At 33.2% G+C, this 17928-nt stretch overlaps 1 protein-coding gene across 1 annotated transcript in view; it reads right to left on the bottom strand.

Moving 5' to 3' along the window:
* Window positions 1-595: 595 nt before the first annotated feature.
* The window catches only part of Graf (GTPase regulator associated with FAK), a gene marked incomplete at its 5' end in the record, with an annotated part of 121359 nt that continues 104026 nt past the window's right edge, over window positions 596-17928 (bottom strand). Inside the window, 5 exons of the mRNA XM_088232211.1 lie at window positions 596-1089; window positions 1236-1315; window positions 3194-3262; window positions 6397-6808; window positions 7852-8014. Of these exons, the coding sequence (XP_088088337.1) occupies window positions 998-1089; window positions 1236-1315; window positions 3194-3262; window positions 6397-6808; window positions 7852-8014 (816 nt within the window). The remainder of the gene's footprint in view (window positions 1090-1235; window positions 1316-3193; window positions 3263-6396; window positions 6809-7851; window positions 8015-17928) is intronic.

Raw genomic sequence — 17928 nt, 5'->3', positions numbered from 1 at the left:
TGATTGTGCAGTTTTTTCTTCAATAGAAAATAATGACGAAATAGTGGCGGAGAGATCTGATAATTTACTCAAGTTATGAAACTGTATAGCATTTAAAAATACCACAAATAACAAACTCAAAACACAGTTGGCAAGTAGCTACTAAGTAGCACTGTGTACATGTAAAGAGGTCATGAAAAAAAAACTACTAGTTCAAAATATCGCCACATATAAGTATTAGAGGGTGAAACCGCGACTTGATTTTGCACATTATAAATAGCAACACTAGGGGAATTTTAAAAGATGCAAATTGATAAAAAAACTCTTTTTTATAGATCAACCATTGTAAAAAATATGCATAAAATCTCGGCTAGGTTTTTCAAAATATAAATCTTTAAACAATCATAGCACCGAGGCCACTGTGATCTGTGTAATTTGAATGTGACGCCATAAATTAGTTTTTGGCCTCCAAGCCATAAGGTCTTAAAAGAGCCTAGCTACTGAGTGATCGCATTCAGCATACTTAAATAATAAATATGAAAAAATATGAAACCTCCTTACTGCAGTTGTCATTTCAAATACTCACCTAAGAGGACACACTTCTTATAAATTGATATTTTTTATTATGGGTTGTCAATCAAGGACACCAATACTAAAACTTACTGGGCAAATAATTTTTAATATTCTAAATACTGCGCTAATGAAAAAGGATTTGATGATACTGTGTATGCATTCTAAGCTCAATCTGCCGAGTTTCCGAAATTTCAGCGTTGTTTGTTTACAGTCTAGCGACAACCCTTTATACATCTTACAATGGTCGATCTAACCTATAATAGTGAGTTTTTCCACAGATGCGTTACCACAATCCAAAAACACACGGAGATTATTTCACTGTTGTTGAAGCTGAGAGAGCACAGAATCAGTTCGCCGTGGAAGAGGTTCACTTGTTCCAGTTAAGGAAGGGCAGCAGAGATCAGGAGAGGCGGCGTGACGGGGCTGGGGAGGCCAGGGGGGAGGATCAGGGTAGCGCAGCGACGTAGTTCTCGGGAACCAGCCCGGTCTTGCCGTTAAGGGTCCCCTCGAGCCAGCCGGGCTCCGCTGAAGATTTTACTGCAAATTGTAAAATGAAAAAATTAGACAGTTCGAATGTGATTTAAGTGACGAGTAATCGGAACTTCTATGATCTTGGGATTTGTGCAGTTGGAATTTTTCAAATGGTGAAATTATAATTTGATGTAATTTAACTAATAGCTTACCGTTTGTAATGATTTGGTTTGGCTCAAAGGAAAGTTCTCCATCATTTTCTCCCACACAGGCGTATAATGTCCTCACACGGCTGGAAATATGCAAACAGTTTTCATTAGATATAATATGTTTGGGAAATAAATGTTTTATATAAAATCAAAATAATGTACTGTGCAATTGCTCTAAAACGTAATTATCTTAGCATTATTTTACATACAAAAGGGACAGACATAAAAACATTTGAAATTAAATTTGTACAATTTTAATTCTCAACATGATCAACATAAAAATATTTATTTAAAAAAATGTTTTTGGACTATAATATTTCATAGTCCTTGGGCACCAGGGCCCCGATTGCAATGGGAAGTTAACAGAGTTATCTTCAATTGTCTATAAAGTAAAATTTAATTTTCTTTACAAAAATGTGTATATTTGCATAAAAATTTGAAGTATCTTTAGGGGTTACCTGTTTTGGATAAAAAACATACAAATATACACATTTTCGGAAAGAAAATTTAATTTTACTTTGGAGACAATTGAAGATAACTTCCCATTGTAATTGAGGCCCGAAGCCTGTAATTGAGAAGTAAGAATTTCAGATAAAAGAGAAGGTAAATGTAACCAAAAAATTATTAAGATTCACTGCATTTGGTATATAAATGCAGTGCCCTATGCACCATTAGATTCTGGAAGGTAATATTGAATGAATATGTTTTAGTATATTTTTCCGCATGTAAAAACAAAATAAATTTAAAAGTACTACTAATGATAAAATAACTTTTTTTTAGATAATGTCAATAAATTCTAGTAATGTAAAAAAAAATCTTCATTCAGTTAACATATAATCAGATTGGAATAAAAATATACTTAAAGACGTAGTTCAAAGCTGTCGCCAAGCCTGAAACGGCTTCCGCATGTGCAGAAACTGGAATCTATCGGTCTCACAACGCTGCGGGAACGGCGAGAAAGGGCTGAGTCACCCAAAGCTACACAAATTTGGATTTCATGTTCAAACTAAAACAAGATGCTCGACACCGAGGCCACCGTCTCAGGCTGGAAAAAGCCAGATTTAACCTAAATATAATGGTATTTTGGTAGGTTGGAATAAGCTGCCACTAGAGCTGATCTCAACGTATAGTTTCAATAACTTAAAAAATAGGAAAAATTTGTTTTGAAAAAATTAAAACACGCCAACAACTAACTTTCATTAAATATATTTAAGCATATCAGCTTTAAGGCTGTAGTCTGGTAAAACGCACGCAAACTGAGGAAATCATATGATTTTGCCATTTTAAAACGAATGTTTTTTTTTTTAATCGCGCAATAATAAGAAAAAAAAACCTAAATTAGATAAAAACAATAACTTTTAAAGATATTTTTGTTAAAAAATATATAAAAAGTTTTATGTAACTAAAATATAATTACTTTTAGACCGGCAGATTACGCCATTTCAAATTTAGACTCAACTTAGGTATCTGGGATCTCAATAAAGACTAAGTATCGAACTAAAGTTTGTTGTAATAATTTAAAGAGATAATAAATTGAACATGAAAGTGGCCGAAACAAAATGTTATTTTTTTTGTCTTAGAAAAGAAATACAAGCATTTCAAATCACATATATTTTTGTGACATTTTCCTTTATTTCTACGTAAAATTATGCCTTCGGTAATACTTTAAAAACAATATATTTATTGAAATATTTTAGTTGAAACCTTTTTTTTATAGAATTGTATTCTCTTTTCTTTTAAAAAGAAGATAATTCTGGTTGTAATATTCAATTTATAACAATAACTTATTTACGTTTTTATGACCGGTACCGGTAGGGGCAGGTATAAAGGTCATAATAATTATCAGACAATGCATGCGTCATTTAATTACCCGCAGAATATGAAATAATGGTTAGGTTAGGTCGGATTAGTATTGAGCGCATAATGTTAGTCAATACTCAGCGGTTAGTCATGCAACTCACCGGAGGGAAGGTCCCGGGCTAGAGGCACGGTTGTGTTGATTTCCAATGGAGGCAGCCGGTCCTATCACTCTACACACGACACCATTGCGTGTCAACCCGTTAGTGAATGCATGGGATAAAGGAAATCAACAAACATGTTATATAATACAAAACTCGTGGCCATATTTTCATGGAAAGTCTCGATTCTTTATTATTTTCTTTTTAATGTATTCCAATATGCAGTAACGCTGCGAGTTCTCAATGAATAAATGACTGACCATATATCAGAGAATATTTTTAAAGAGAGCAACATTTATAACCTAATATATTTTTTAGACTTTTGATATATTTGGTTTTAAATATGAATAGTAGAAGTCTTTTTTGAATTAGTCATTAATTTAGCTGTATTAATCTCTTTTGCTATTTTCAATATTATAATTTAAGGAAATGTATGATTAATCGTAGAATAATTTAATAAGTCTTTTAGACATTTTGTATCTGTTTTTAATTTTATTTGAGCATTTTGTATACATATCATTATACATTTACGAATATAGTATAATATGTAATAATTACTAAATATGTAAAGGCCTGCTGAAAAGGTATTTAAAAATAAAACAATAAAAAAAAACTAGTCTTGTTAACGTAAAATACATTGAAATTTATTGCAACAGATAAGGAAAACATTTTTGAGAAGGGAATATGGAAGTCTGGGCACATACAGGACTTACGATCTTTCATTCGCCGGTTTAAGTGGACACTTTTACACACTGTGTAACACTCACCATTCTGCCTATGCTTGAAAATCCACATTTCCTCAACTTTTCCATGTGCAGATTTTTGACAAATTATGGAATTCATCTTTTGGGGAGTTGTATGAAGGGCGTAGGAATTAAAATTTAAATAATGTATTGATAATATTGATCTAAATCAAAGTTATAAAATTTACAAAAATACTAATATATAATGACTTTTACAACTGAATTTGATACAAGTAAACACAGTTTTTGCTACCATTGGTGTTCACAATATGCTCATTCTAATGATTTACCTATATATTTCAATTTTGGGAACCATTTACAACAAGCTGTATATGACTCTTTTTGTATGCAATTAAATAATTCATCTGAATGAAATATTTCACGTACTAGCCAATGCCTGAAAATACTTTTTAATTTTTGTCTTCAAACATTTGAACATACTCAAATTACTGTTGGTAAAATATAAAGCTTTTCATCATCGGTGCTAAGACATTATTGTTATTATTACGTTTAATTTGTAATAACATAAATTATTAATAAGAAATTCACAAGACTAAAAAAGTTTTCCATTATAAGATAATTTTTTAACTGAATTAAAAAATATATTTAGTGAAACAAATTGAGTATGTTTCTTTAAAAAAAAGGCTTACAAGATTTAATAAAAAATCGTTTTATATTACGAGTTATCTGAAAAAAAATATACAGAGAAGAGTACTTTGGATTTTTAATTATTGGAGTAATCAATGTTGATTCATGCGGAGGGGGGGTAAAATTTCTACACATTGAATTTTAGGTGTTGTAATTAGTTAAATTATTAGATTCAAAATCAGTGCAACCATACCGCAAACAGTGATTAGATTTTAGTTCAACTCGACATAATAAAAACACCCCTAGAGACAATTAAAAAATGAAGTTTCACTGCGTAAGAATGACAAATGTCCATGTATAATTGTGTGGTACCTAAATAGATATTTGAGAGACAACAATCGATTTTAGAGATATTAATGGCATTTTTTTTTCTCCTGAATGGAATATTCGAAACTAACAAAATCTGTCTCTTTGTTATACAAATTGTAGAATATAAATATGGGGTCACGGCTGGCAAAAAACATTCAAAATACGAGGATTGTTGCAATGAGATTTTTTTGTACAGAAAGAAGTTTCTTCAACTTAAGATGAAAGCGGTTAAAATATATTTTTAACCTGATAAGTGCAAAAGTATATCCTTGGTAATTGGGTTAGCTACATATATTTTTTAAACCTGGAATATAAAGCCTTTATAAAATCGTTCCAAGAAGAAATATTTAAAAAAAACAATGTTGCATTTTTCGCACATTCGTCGTTATTCTAGATCACGACAATATGTAACGAAATTGAAAACTAATTTTATTAGATATGTTAACAAAATGTACCACAAGGTTTTTTGTAATTTTCTTTATTTAAATTTGTTTATGAACCCTTACAGATTTCATTAATTTAACAAAACAATATTTCTTTTTTAAATTCATATTCTATTGTTGATGACAATATTTTCAACATCTTTTGCAAAGGTTGTCTGAGTCTTTTGTTTAGTTCTGTCTGGTAGTTTATTGTATAATTTCAGTCCGTGGTTTATTAGTCTCGACTCTCAACTGCCCTTGTCTCGTTTTAGAATGTTGTATATGATATTGTTCTGATATTCTCGTATCGTGTCCATGTTTACTACAATTTTTTTCAAGTTTTAGTTCTTCGTCTACAATTACATCAGTGGCTAATTTATGAACAAATTTTAAAGATTCTAGTTGAAAGAGTTCATTTGTATTAAATTGATTAATTTGTTTAAACAGCTCTTGGTTGCTGTTAGATAGGGTAGGTCATATACTAACTTTAATATTTTATTTTGCAGTCTTTGTAATCTATTGATGTCATTTTGATTTCCTGTTCCCCATAGTAGTTGCATATAACATATTTTAGTTTTTAAATAGGCTTCTTTGTATACATTAGATTTTTTTCCGTTTTTGGAACAAGTTTTTGATTTTGAAAAAAAGACGCGATAATGTCACCACTTTGCTAATAAAATTGTTGATACGAATTGTCCATGTCAATTGTCTGTCTATTGTTATTAGTCCTAAGTATTGAACATGTTAATTTCTTTTTCTTTTTCCTGTAAAACATATTCATAACTTTTCAAAAAAACAAACAACAAACATGTTATTAGTTAATAAGACCGTTTACTGCCATTTACCCTTCATATTATATAATTACCAGAACCAACTAATCTCTTTTTAAGGTTAACTTTATTTTTAAAGACAGAATCACTTGAAATATGTACACGATTTTTGGACATTTATCAAACCAGCTGTGTTCTTCATTAAATTTTTAATTAAATATCGAAACTGAAAAACGCCCATGCTAATGTCTTCCAATTCGATCTAATCCAGACACCCGTTGTTAAAAAAATGAATACATATTTATTTTACTTACACATTGTGTTGAGGTTGCGGTCGATAGCTGGTGGCGTAGTGGACGTTCATCGAATGATTCACGATTCTTCGCGTCTTTATCGGTGATCCGTGACTGTTGGGCATTCCGTGACTGTTCATCTGGTTATTGCTGAGACTGAGCTGGCCGTGACTGTTCATCTGGCTGTTGCTGAGATTGAGTTGGCCGTGGCTGTTGGGTATCCCGTGATTGTTCAGCTGGCCGTGACTGCTGGTGAGGCTCACGGGCCCCTGCGAGAACTGTCCGTGGATGAGCTGCCCGTGACTGTTGGCGTGCACCAGCTGTCCGTGGGCTGATGACGGCGTGGAGATCATGTCGCGGGAGGATATCGATGATACCGATTCGTTGGAGCTGCTCGTCGAATTCAAGAGGCCATCGCGATGTAAGTCCATATCTATGCGAAAGTAAATGTTTGTAAAAAGAAGAAAAATAATAAAATATTTAAAATACAAGGCAGTTTAAATTCTGTTAGTGGTGATGAAAATATACCAAAAAATTATCAATATGATGGGGCAGGATCAAAATGATGTGTGCAAAATCTTTAGTGGAAGATTTGAATAAAAATAAGAATCTCTAATAAGATATGGAATTGATTTTGGTTTAAAAAGATACCTCGTGGGTGCTGTAGACTCGTTTACAATAATTGGCATAATTTTAGCGCATTATACGGTCATTGTGGTTTGTATTTTTGATTTCTAAAAATCCAGTTGTAATACTTAATTTATATTTTTATTTAAACTTTTGTACAAAATGTAAATTGTAAATTGGCGGGCTGCCTAATAGCAATTTCTTCCAATTAATCAATAAAATAAGATTAACAAATTACAACAGCGATGGAGAATACCTTAAATAAGGGAATATGGAAGTCAAGGCATTAACAGGGCTTATGACCTGTCTTTGGCTGGTTTAAGTGGCCACTTTACACACTGTGTAACATTCACCATTTTGCCTATGTTTGAACATCCATATTTCTTCAGTTCTTCCATCTGTTGATTGTAGTTAAGTTTCTCACTAGCTCACTAAAATCAACAGATGGAAGAACTGAAGAAATATGGATATTCAAACATAGGCAAAATGGTGAATGTTACACAGTGTGTAAAGTGGCCACTTAAACCAGCCAAAGACAGGTCATAAGCCCTGTAAATGCCTTAACTTCCATATTCCCTTATTTAAGGTATTCTCCATCCCTGTTGTAATTTGTTAATCTTAATGACCCCCGAGGGGGTGAAATCCAGTCTTTTGTCTATGAACATTTGGACAAACTCAAATATTGTAATAAAATAAGAGATTTATTTATATTATTCAAGTTACATAACATATTCAACAGAAAAATAAAGATATGCAAAAATAGACATAATTCTGTATAAAAAAAAAGAATACAAACAATGTAAAAGTAAAAATAAATATAAATAACTTTAGATCAATAATATTACTTACTGTTCAGTTGTTGCTGATGGGGTGGTCTCTGAGGGGGGGAGTAGGCTCTGGCTGGCGGGGGGGGCTGGTAGGCAGGGGGGCCCGCACGGAGGGGGGAGCCCCCCCCGTTAGAACCACCAGACGAGACAGCCAGAGGACCATCGTAGTACGTCTTGATCACGGCCTGCAAACAAATAACACTGATTTTATTTCTCAAATAATAATAAAAATACAGTGCCTCGACAATCCGGACAGGCGAAAAAAAAACAGCGCCTTGGCGTATTACCCGGCGTCCGGATTGTGGTCTGCAACACTTTAATGGTAATAAAACGTATGTGTTTCACTTCAGAAATTTCTTGTATTATCAAAATACAATCTCGACAATATTAAGGTGATTCAAAACGAAAATATGAAACTAATTTTTCATAGATAGCGCTTTAATATTTTTTCATTGAAAAATGCCAGTTTTACGTTTATTTTCAATGTAAATTTCACAAAACTTGATTTGCGGAAACTTCACTATACCTTTTGATTGTGACAAATACCATAACAATATAATATAGGTCCTTTTCACAAAATGGTGTGCAAAACTTATATTATTTTTTGTTTTGTACACCATTTTGTGAAAAGCTAATAAGTTAACACGCGTGTAATCTCTAAATCAACGCTCGTGTCGGTTTGTTTTTTGTTTTCCTCGTAAATAAATACAGTTCATTGGCGAAAAATAGGCGTATACTATAAAAAAATAATACAATATATTGCATTTGCAAAAAACTAAGGAGTGTCTAAAACAAAAAAGTGGAAATTAAATTACAATTATTATGGCGACTGCTTTTCTTGACATTTGGCTTGCCAACCGCCGCCGCCGGCTAAATGCAATAATTAGCACGATAAATAATAAATAAAAATAGCAGTTTTGGAATATTTTTCATATTTACACCGGTGAAATTCAAATATGTGATCACGCAGCAGGATTATACGTCGCGAAACGTAAATATTTTGACATTTAATATTAAGTGTTCACGGATATTTCATTGTGATTGAGCTACTGGATTTAAATACAGAGTAGTGTGGTGTTCTATCCTCTCTGCCTACCCCTACCGGGAAACGACGTGATGGTTTGTTTTGTAATTTTAATGTGGGAGTAAAAATAAATATTCCATTCATTGACATTTCTGTTAGCGTGGGTTTTGATACTCAATTGACTATAATAATATATGATATGCTTTGTTTGACCCATTGCACACCACAATACACGGCAAAATAAAATAACATAGGGTGGATTCATATTTATTGTATTATAATTTATTATTTAATGCCAGACAAACGCAATAACCAGTACACCACGAGGCCGACTAATCTCCACACGATTTCGTTTTACAGGATTTTTACCCGAGTAGTCGCCGCTGAATAAATTTTAAATAAAATAATTTAATAAATGCCAATCCACCCTGATGAAGATGTATGTATTTTATCATTATTTTGTATGTATATTATTATTATTATTTCACCACAACAGGCGAGGAGGCCCAATTACAGGGTTAATTACAGTACAGAACACCTAGGCTTGAGAAAAACTATTTTTGAGTTCTCTTCGGGAATCGAGTCCGGAACATTTGGTGTGTGAGTTAAGCGTCTTAACCACTACACCACGGAGGCCACCATGTTCAGTGCTACGGGAAATTAGAAATAAGAATGTTTTCTAACACGCGGTAAATTTTAGAGCATTTAATAATATTGTATGGCGAAGTTTCTCGAAGATGTAGTATGAAAAATATAAGAAAAATGTTTTTTATGAAAATAAATTACTTTGAAACGTCACAGGTTTTTGAGAACAATAACCAATCAACTGTAGCGTTATGTGTTGTGATAGATTTCCGGTTTCTGAGTAGCCATTTTTTTCAACGTTTAGTGTATTTTGATAGCTACGGGGTTCTATTTTTAAATGTCAGCACTACTCATCGACGACGACTCGTGACGTCACGGGCGTAATGAAAAAATACAAAATTATAAAACTTTCAAAAATCACAGCAACGACAGTACGATACATAAAAAAACATTATTTTTAATTTTTGGTTTAGTTTGATAGTGAATTAACATATAAAAAAATCTTTTTTTTTAAATACTGAAGTTCCTCATTTTACCGTGTCGTGTTGATTTGGAAGATACAAGTGAAATGGGCCTTTCGCGCATGTACGTTGTATGTTATCCCCAGACCAAATGCAGGTGTTATCAAATTTCATCAATGGATTTGGCTGACAAAAGCAAGGAATAAATGACCCGTGTATTCCCGTAGGCGGATGTTGTATTGAATATAATTAATTTATCGTGGAGTGGTCGTTCCACGCTTCATTCAACCAAATAACATCAAAACAGGTATTTAGGGTTCATAGTCCATAATCGATGACACACACGTGTTAAAACGTTTCACCTGAAATAGTGCGATGACCGAAGAAAGCAATGTCATCATTTTCTATAGAATCCAATACAACATATAATGCAACTCTAACAGTATTGCGCATAAAATCGGGAGCATCGTTTTGCAGTACATTCACATCGTCCTTATTATTATTATTGTGGATAATTTATATAGCGCCATTTTTATGAAAATCGCCTCAAGAGCGCTGTACAATAAATATCCCAACACGTCTTGCAGCTACATAGCGCATTTACAGTTGAGATTCAAGTTCCTCGTTTCCAATTATAATTTAATTCAATAACAGATAGGAGCTAGATTACATCATGTCTTGCAGCTACAGAGCACATGGACGGTATGAAACCTAGCCCCTATTTACAATATTTAAAAATTGAATTTTGGTTTTTCTGAATCGTTTACAAATAAGAGCTGAATTACAACATATCCTGCAGCTACAGAGCGCATAGACGGTTGGAATCCTAAACCCTATTTATGAAATTCAAGTTTGAAATATTTGATAGTTTATGACAATGATTCAAATAAAAAAAAAACATACATAAGCATAGTAGTAAATGTTCATAATAATAAGTAAACAATAAAGAACCAAATAAATAAAGCACTGTTTTCACATATTATACTATCCCTACCATAAAGAAATGAACTACAGAGGAACGTGGTCTATAAAGAGACCACAGGAGTCAGTCAGTTCTGTCAGCCCAACAAGTTCAGTCAGTCAGTCCAGCTCAATCAGTCACACAGTTCCAGCATGCAGTTCAAGAGCAGTTAATCGCAATATAATTCGTTATTTATTCGCCGTGTAATAAATAAACATCAAACAGTAACCTCGTGTCTTCTCTGGAAATCTCTAACTGGGGTAGGAGCTCCAACCCTCTCAACAACCTAATTCCTACAGGCACAATAAGTAGCGTATTTGAAGGCCCAGTTCATGTCCTGTAATTTGAATGATGTATTACAGAAAACACGTACGATTTTCGCTCAGAGAAATTTCTCTTCTGTGGCCCCAAGAGTGTTCAATGACTAGGATATTTTTATTCAATTTCAATTTTATTTATTTATTCATATATATGTACATTACAAAATGGAATATCGTAATTCATACATATAGAAATAATTAAAATAATTAGGTAAATATATTTTTTAAAAACACATTAGTATACATAATATCCAAAGAATAATATGTTAAAAAAGTAAGAGAATCTTGTAACGAAAAACTCCCTCAGAGACGTGAAAAATGTCAATGTCCTAAGTGATATTGTTCAACATAGAGATAGCCCTTCCAACAGGCATAACCATTGGCAGGCTGGTCCTGTATATTGGAATGTCAAACAGTCTATGCTGACGCTGTCTAAGGTAATTATTCGGAACATAAAAGCTAATGCTCCGCATAATTTCAGGGTTGTCAATAATACCGCGCAACAATCGAAAGAAGTGCGTAGTTAAATACACATTCCTTCTGGTCTTCAAACTGCTGTAACCGAGCACACCCTGGAGGAACTCAGTGGGATAAAGCCATGGATAATATCCGCACTCCCTCATGTAGAGAAAGCGAAGAATTTTCTTCTGAACCCTCTCCACCATAAGAGAGTACTTCAACTCACACGGTCCCCAAATCATCGAGCCACTCTCGAGTCTACTTCGCACCAACGAGTTATAAAGAATTCTCAGTACTCGTGTACTACCAAAAACCCCGGCAGTACGCAAGACGAATCCTAACATCTTCAACGAACTACTACAAACTGTTTCGATCTGATCATGAAATGTCAGGGAACTCACAAAAGTGATGCCTAGATCTTTAACCTTCGCAACCCGCATAAGATTCTGGCCATTCATTCTATAGCGGAAGAAAAGCGTTTTGTGGGCCCTGGTGAAAGACATAACTGAGCATCTTGAAATATTGAACAATAATTAGCATTAACATTAATTAAAAATAATATTAAGTTATCCAAAACGAACGCCATTTCCAGGAAAGGTGTACAAGTGTGGATTTTTTCTAAGGGAAGAGACCATTGCAGGAGACTGCTGCGAGAAATTGCATAGATTTATATAGTACTATTAAGCGTGTTGTTCAGATGTTTATTGAAATTTATTTTTGTGTAATAATTTTTATTTGTAGTATTCTTTAATAATATGCATGCTGCTTTCACTTTCTATTTTGTTGTATCCCAACTCAACACAGGGCTCTTGGCCTCATAGAGTTAGGGATACGTTATTATTTTTTTGTAATTTGTGTCTTTATAAGAATTAATAAATAAAATTAAAAAAATAAAAATTGTGAACGAATCCGAAAATACGAAATTTAAATTAAATATGCAATATTATGTAAATTTTTCAATTCTATGTGTTTCACTAGGTACTCAGGTAATAGAGAAATATCACATACTACGAATACCGATAAAAACATGGGTAATGGATTAAGAAAAAAATATTGTATTTTCAAAATCAATGTGGTTATTGTGGAGAATTGATTTCACACATAATTTTAAAAATAAAATTGTTAAAAATATGTCTTTGCAAAAACGCGACATGTTCGGCCTTAACAAAAGTGACGTAAAGATTCGTGACGATGTTAAATGGTCACAAAGTTCAAAATTTAACCGAATTGTGACGTGATATGGGCATGGCCAATGCAATGAACGCGGAGTGATTACAGAAATGCAAAACCTTTAAAAAAATCATAGCGCTGATAATACGATACATAAAAAAAAATAGTACCTACAATTGATATTTTTTTTTTAATTGTGGCTTAGTTTAGTAGTCTGTTAACAAATAAAAATAAATAAAATCCACTAGACTTCCTCATTGAATGGTTAAAAAGATTACAAATGTCCTAGTAATAAAACGGTCATATTGCGGTCAAGACGCTTGACTCACGCACGGAAGGTTCCGGGTTCGATTCCCGGTGAGAACACAAATTTTAAAATGTGATTTTTCTCAAGCCTGGTTGTTCTGTAATGTAATTCACCACTGTAATTGGGCCTCCTGGCCTGTTGTGATGCAAAAAAAAAAAAATGAAATGAATTGCCAATGTAAGCAATCACTAAACATCAGTTGATTAAAAATAAAGAAATGTGGATGTTCTAACATAGGCAAAATTGTGAATGTTACACAGTTAGTAAAGTGGCCACTTAAACTAGCCAATGACAGACTTCCATACTCCCTTATCAAAAGTGTTTTTCGTTCTCTGTTTGTCGACTCGAATTCTCCCGAACGTAAAAATTACATTTCGAATTTTGCATAATGTTTACAAAGTAACAGTATTTTTTCAATCTGGGCAAAATCAAGGCTTAAAGCTTCAACAAGTCGGCAGGTGGTATTTGGTATGGCGAAAGTCATTTCTGATGTAATTATTTCTCGGCCCGAACACCTGCCCCTGAGCCGGATTGTGCGTGGCCAGATTAAACCCGCCTCTCGGAACGGGATAGCAAACCCACCTGGAATCTGCGCAAGGAAATGCTCTCTTGCGACATTTAAATCAAAAACAAAGACGAGCAACTCGAAAAAATTGACGAGCAACTCGACAACTCGAAAAAAAACGGTAAAAAAAACTTCTCTAACTATGCTGCAAGTATGCAGTACCATAGAATAAACTATCTTATATCTTAATAATCGCAGAATAATGTTAGACCAGTTATTTTTGTACAAATTAATAAACAATAAAGTTGATTCCCCTAATCTACTTGACAGACTTCCAATCCGTGTGCCATCTAGACTAGGGTTGTCATCCGTCCCGATATATCGGGACTGTCACCGTTATTGAGCCCTCTGTCCTGACGTCCCGATGAAACCTATAATGTCCCGATTAAGAATTACACAGTACAATGCTGTTAATCAACATCAATCTTCTGCGGCCGTACTGACTATGAATGTTTAACTATGGTTGCAAATGCTTCCAGCAATTGGTGCATTAAAAAAATCATTGAAGCCCATCCTTGCCTCGATAGAGTGGAAGTTGATGGGCTTTGTGAAATATATTTTTTTCAATTTTTGAAATTTAGCGTGTTTAATTTCCATTCCTACTCATAAAACCACATTGAAAAAAGTAATATAATTGATGTTGGCCTAGTAAAAAGCAACGATAAAAAATATCGTCTGCTGCCGGGGACTGTAGAATCAATATAGCAGTATGTCAATATTAAGTCAAAAAATATATAAATATAAATATAAATCGAAGCACCACATAAAATGTAAGAAAAACATATCTATTATATTTCTGAAAAACCATTGAAAAATTACTTTTTTTGTTGCTGCATATTACAGAACGTCCCGACGAGACCCTAGCGAAATATGGCAACCCTAATCTAGACCGACAAGACAAAATCTTCTGTTTTACACAGACAACGCGTCAACGAACTATTTAAAACAATCTACAATACCTAGAATTATACGAGCAATAGAACTATATATTTACCGAGGCTGAGATTTTTTATGACAATGAACGTAAATTTGAGGCAAAAGTCGTAGAAATATTGAGATAAGCAGCTTTTTAATTAATTTTATTATTACATACATCTTTTTCATTTCTTATATTGAACATAATTTGAATTATTGTCTTCAGTGAAAACAACTTTTTTGGTGTGTACATGAATGTCATACATTAATATACAAACAAATTGACAATAAATGTATATTTTTTAAATTTTTTTTTTTTTTTTTTTCCCACATTATAAACAATGATTAATAATAAAAATAATGTGACCTCACTGGGATTACCCGTGCCAAAGACACTTAACAATATATTTTTTAATATTTTTACGTGTGAGAATATACAATATATACATATATAAATACAGAGAGAAATAATAAAATGTTCAGACAGTTTTAAACACTTCGTATTTATGTTTATATTTAATTTATGTATACCTATATTGTTTATATTATAAAACGCACAATAAAAGAACAAAAGCTTTACGTTTGCGTAGCAGGTGATTCAATATAGGTTTGTGCGAATGAGACAATCCATTTTACTTCTACCCAGCTCCACTATCCATTTTTTATAGCCTTTTTGAACATTTTCTCGTAAATAATTGTTTTAATGGACAGTGGAAGTAGGTTATAGATTTTAATTGCATAATACTCAAAATCCCTTTGTCGAAAAGTGGTATTAATTTGTATTTGTTTAAGTTGTCTTTGTGTTGAGGATCTAGTGATTATATTATTTGTAGGTGTTGCATTGTTGGGGTTATGTCTTTCGTTTGAGTACACACTGTTTGTTTACTCAATAAAATAAATAAATAAAATTTATTCTGGTAAACGTAATTAGGTAACATAACCCATCAATTAATTATAACTCCATATGACGTAATCTGTGTTCAGTGGATTTTGTATTCGTACCAAAAGCAATTTGAACCTTATTTATTTTATATACGGCCTAAGCCAAATACAACAGTTTTATGAAGAAACATGTGTACAAGAAAGTGAACAAAAAGAACATAAAACTATGTAGCAAAGACAAACAAGGGCAATCAAATAATGATATACAATATATTTAAAAACACGATCAACATAAAAGATTCGAGCTGACCTATGCAAATACATATTCATCCCACACTGTGTCAATGGTGAAGAGATCTACGAAAAGCCGGAAGATCTATCCCAAAGAATTTCAAGTTGTGCGACGAATTGACTGATCTATACATTCTGGACATCGGGGCATAAGAACAAAAGTTTATATTAGAAGATTTGATAAATAGCAGATTTTGACTTCTGGTGACACAGTTACGTGGGTCACACGTTGGGAACAAAAAAGGAAATTGATTGCAACAGATATGGGACATCATTGGCGTGATTAAACGCTTTAATCATCAAGTGGGTTTAACGGGCGGGAAGCAACGAAACCTGTTTTGCAATGCATTTTTATTTTATTTTAAAACTTCATTGAAAAACGAATTTTATTTTAAAAAACGTAATGTGCTGGAAAAGTAGTACCGCGGAGTAAAATACAGGTAACATACAACAATATTTTGAGTTTGTCCAAATTTTTGTAGACAAGGACTGGATTCAACTCCCTGAGGAGCTGTTTATATTAACATATTACAACAGAGTTGAAGAACATTTTAGAGAAAGTTGTTAATAAATCCACCTGGTCAACGAAAAAGTAAAAAAATTTAAAAAATTTCAGGCGTTGACTAGTATGAAATAATTCAATTAGATGAATCTCACCCGCATAAATAAAATTTGAAGCTCTTTAACTTCACAAACATCAACAGACGAAAGAATTGAAGGAATATAGATGTTCAAATATGAGCGGAATGGTGAATGTTACACAGTGTGTAAAGTGGCCACTTAAACCAGCCAATGACAGGTTATAAGCCCTGTAGATGCCTAGACTTCTATATTACTTTCTATAAAATTTTCTTCATCTCTGTTGTAATATGTTAATATTAACAGCTCCCCGGGGAGTTGAATCCAGTCCTTGTCTACAGGTAATATACATTTATTGATATATGCCATTAACAATCAACATATTTATTTTAGCAATTATGCATAAACAAATTAAAAATACGCATATACGAGTATTATACAAACCATAATGCCGTTTCCCCGTAAGGGTAGGGAACGAGGATAGAACGCCACACCATTTTTTTTTAATACAGACCTCATTCCGTACATTCAAATATCTTCTCATGCACGCATGCCGATCATTCCAGCTTTAAAGTGCCCATCTTCAAGGATTTGTTGAATTTAGTCATGCCATGTCGTTTTTGGCCTTCCTCGTTTTATAAATCAATATTCGCATCGTAAATATTTTTAGTCGTTCTAGTCATTTACAAAAACAGGACTTAATAAATCCATTCGCTTCCATTTAACTAGCGGAAAGAACTAATAAATTTGTTTTAAATGAATAATGTGAAACAATTTCTTATTATGTTTTGTCCTTGAAAATAATATTCCTTGTCAAGTTTTAAAGTGTTTTTTTTTAGTAAATGCCCACACCTGGTTTCAAATATAATGCATAAAGGTTCAAGATCATTGTGCGGGGAATATCGCGTTCGCAATACAACTATTTCATAGACAAGGGATGTCTACATCCGTTAGAGCAAACAGTAAAAAAATAAAGGCCCAAATGAAATCCTCGAGGTACTCCGAAACACATGCTTTATAATACGCTAAATAGCTTCATTTGAGTGAAACGAGACTCGAGAAGGTTTCGAGTGTTTGTGTAAATGAGGAAATGACATAAAGAACACACAAACACGGTAAAGAGGGTGGAAAAGAAAGGATTGGCGGCGTCTTTAATTTAAAGTTTGGTGGTAAATCGGTCTAAGGGGATGTGCGGACTGACTTTTCTTCATAAAAACGCGTTCCCTGTATTTTCCAACAAATATCCAACATTTGCATGTCAAAACCGTTTGTTTTTTTTATGAAAAATTGTCTTATTAAGAGCTAGGACAATCCAAAAATCCTTAAAAGCGCAGTTTTATCTGCCGTCTTCGGACGTGCGGTATACAAATATGAAAAATATATATTTTACAACGACAAACCATCACGCCGTAAGGGTAGGCAGAGAAGATAGAACACCGCATCACTCTATCTTTGCATACAGATCTCGCTTCCTCTACATTCATACATCTTCTCATGCACGCGCGCCAATTATTCCGAATTTTGACATGTCCATCTTAAAGTTTCTCTTCTTTCCTCTATTTCTGCATCCATCAACATTC

This window comes from Micrasema longulum, unplaced genomic scaffold, assembly GCF_059751315.1.
Source record: "Micrasema longulum isolate JH-2025_06_02 unplaced genomic scaffold, ASM5975131v1 h1tg000957l, whole genome shotgun sequence".
Classification (NCBI taxonomy): Eukaryota; Metazoa; Arthropoda; class Insecta; order Trichoptera; family Brachycentridae; genus Micrasema; species Micrasema longulum.
The sequence above is the reverse complement of the archived record's forward strand: the minus strand, read 5'-3'. Positions and strand labels throughout refer to the sequence as shown.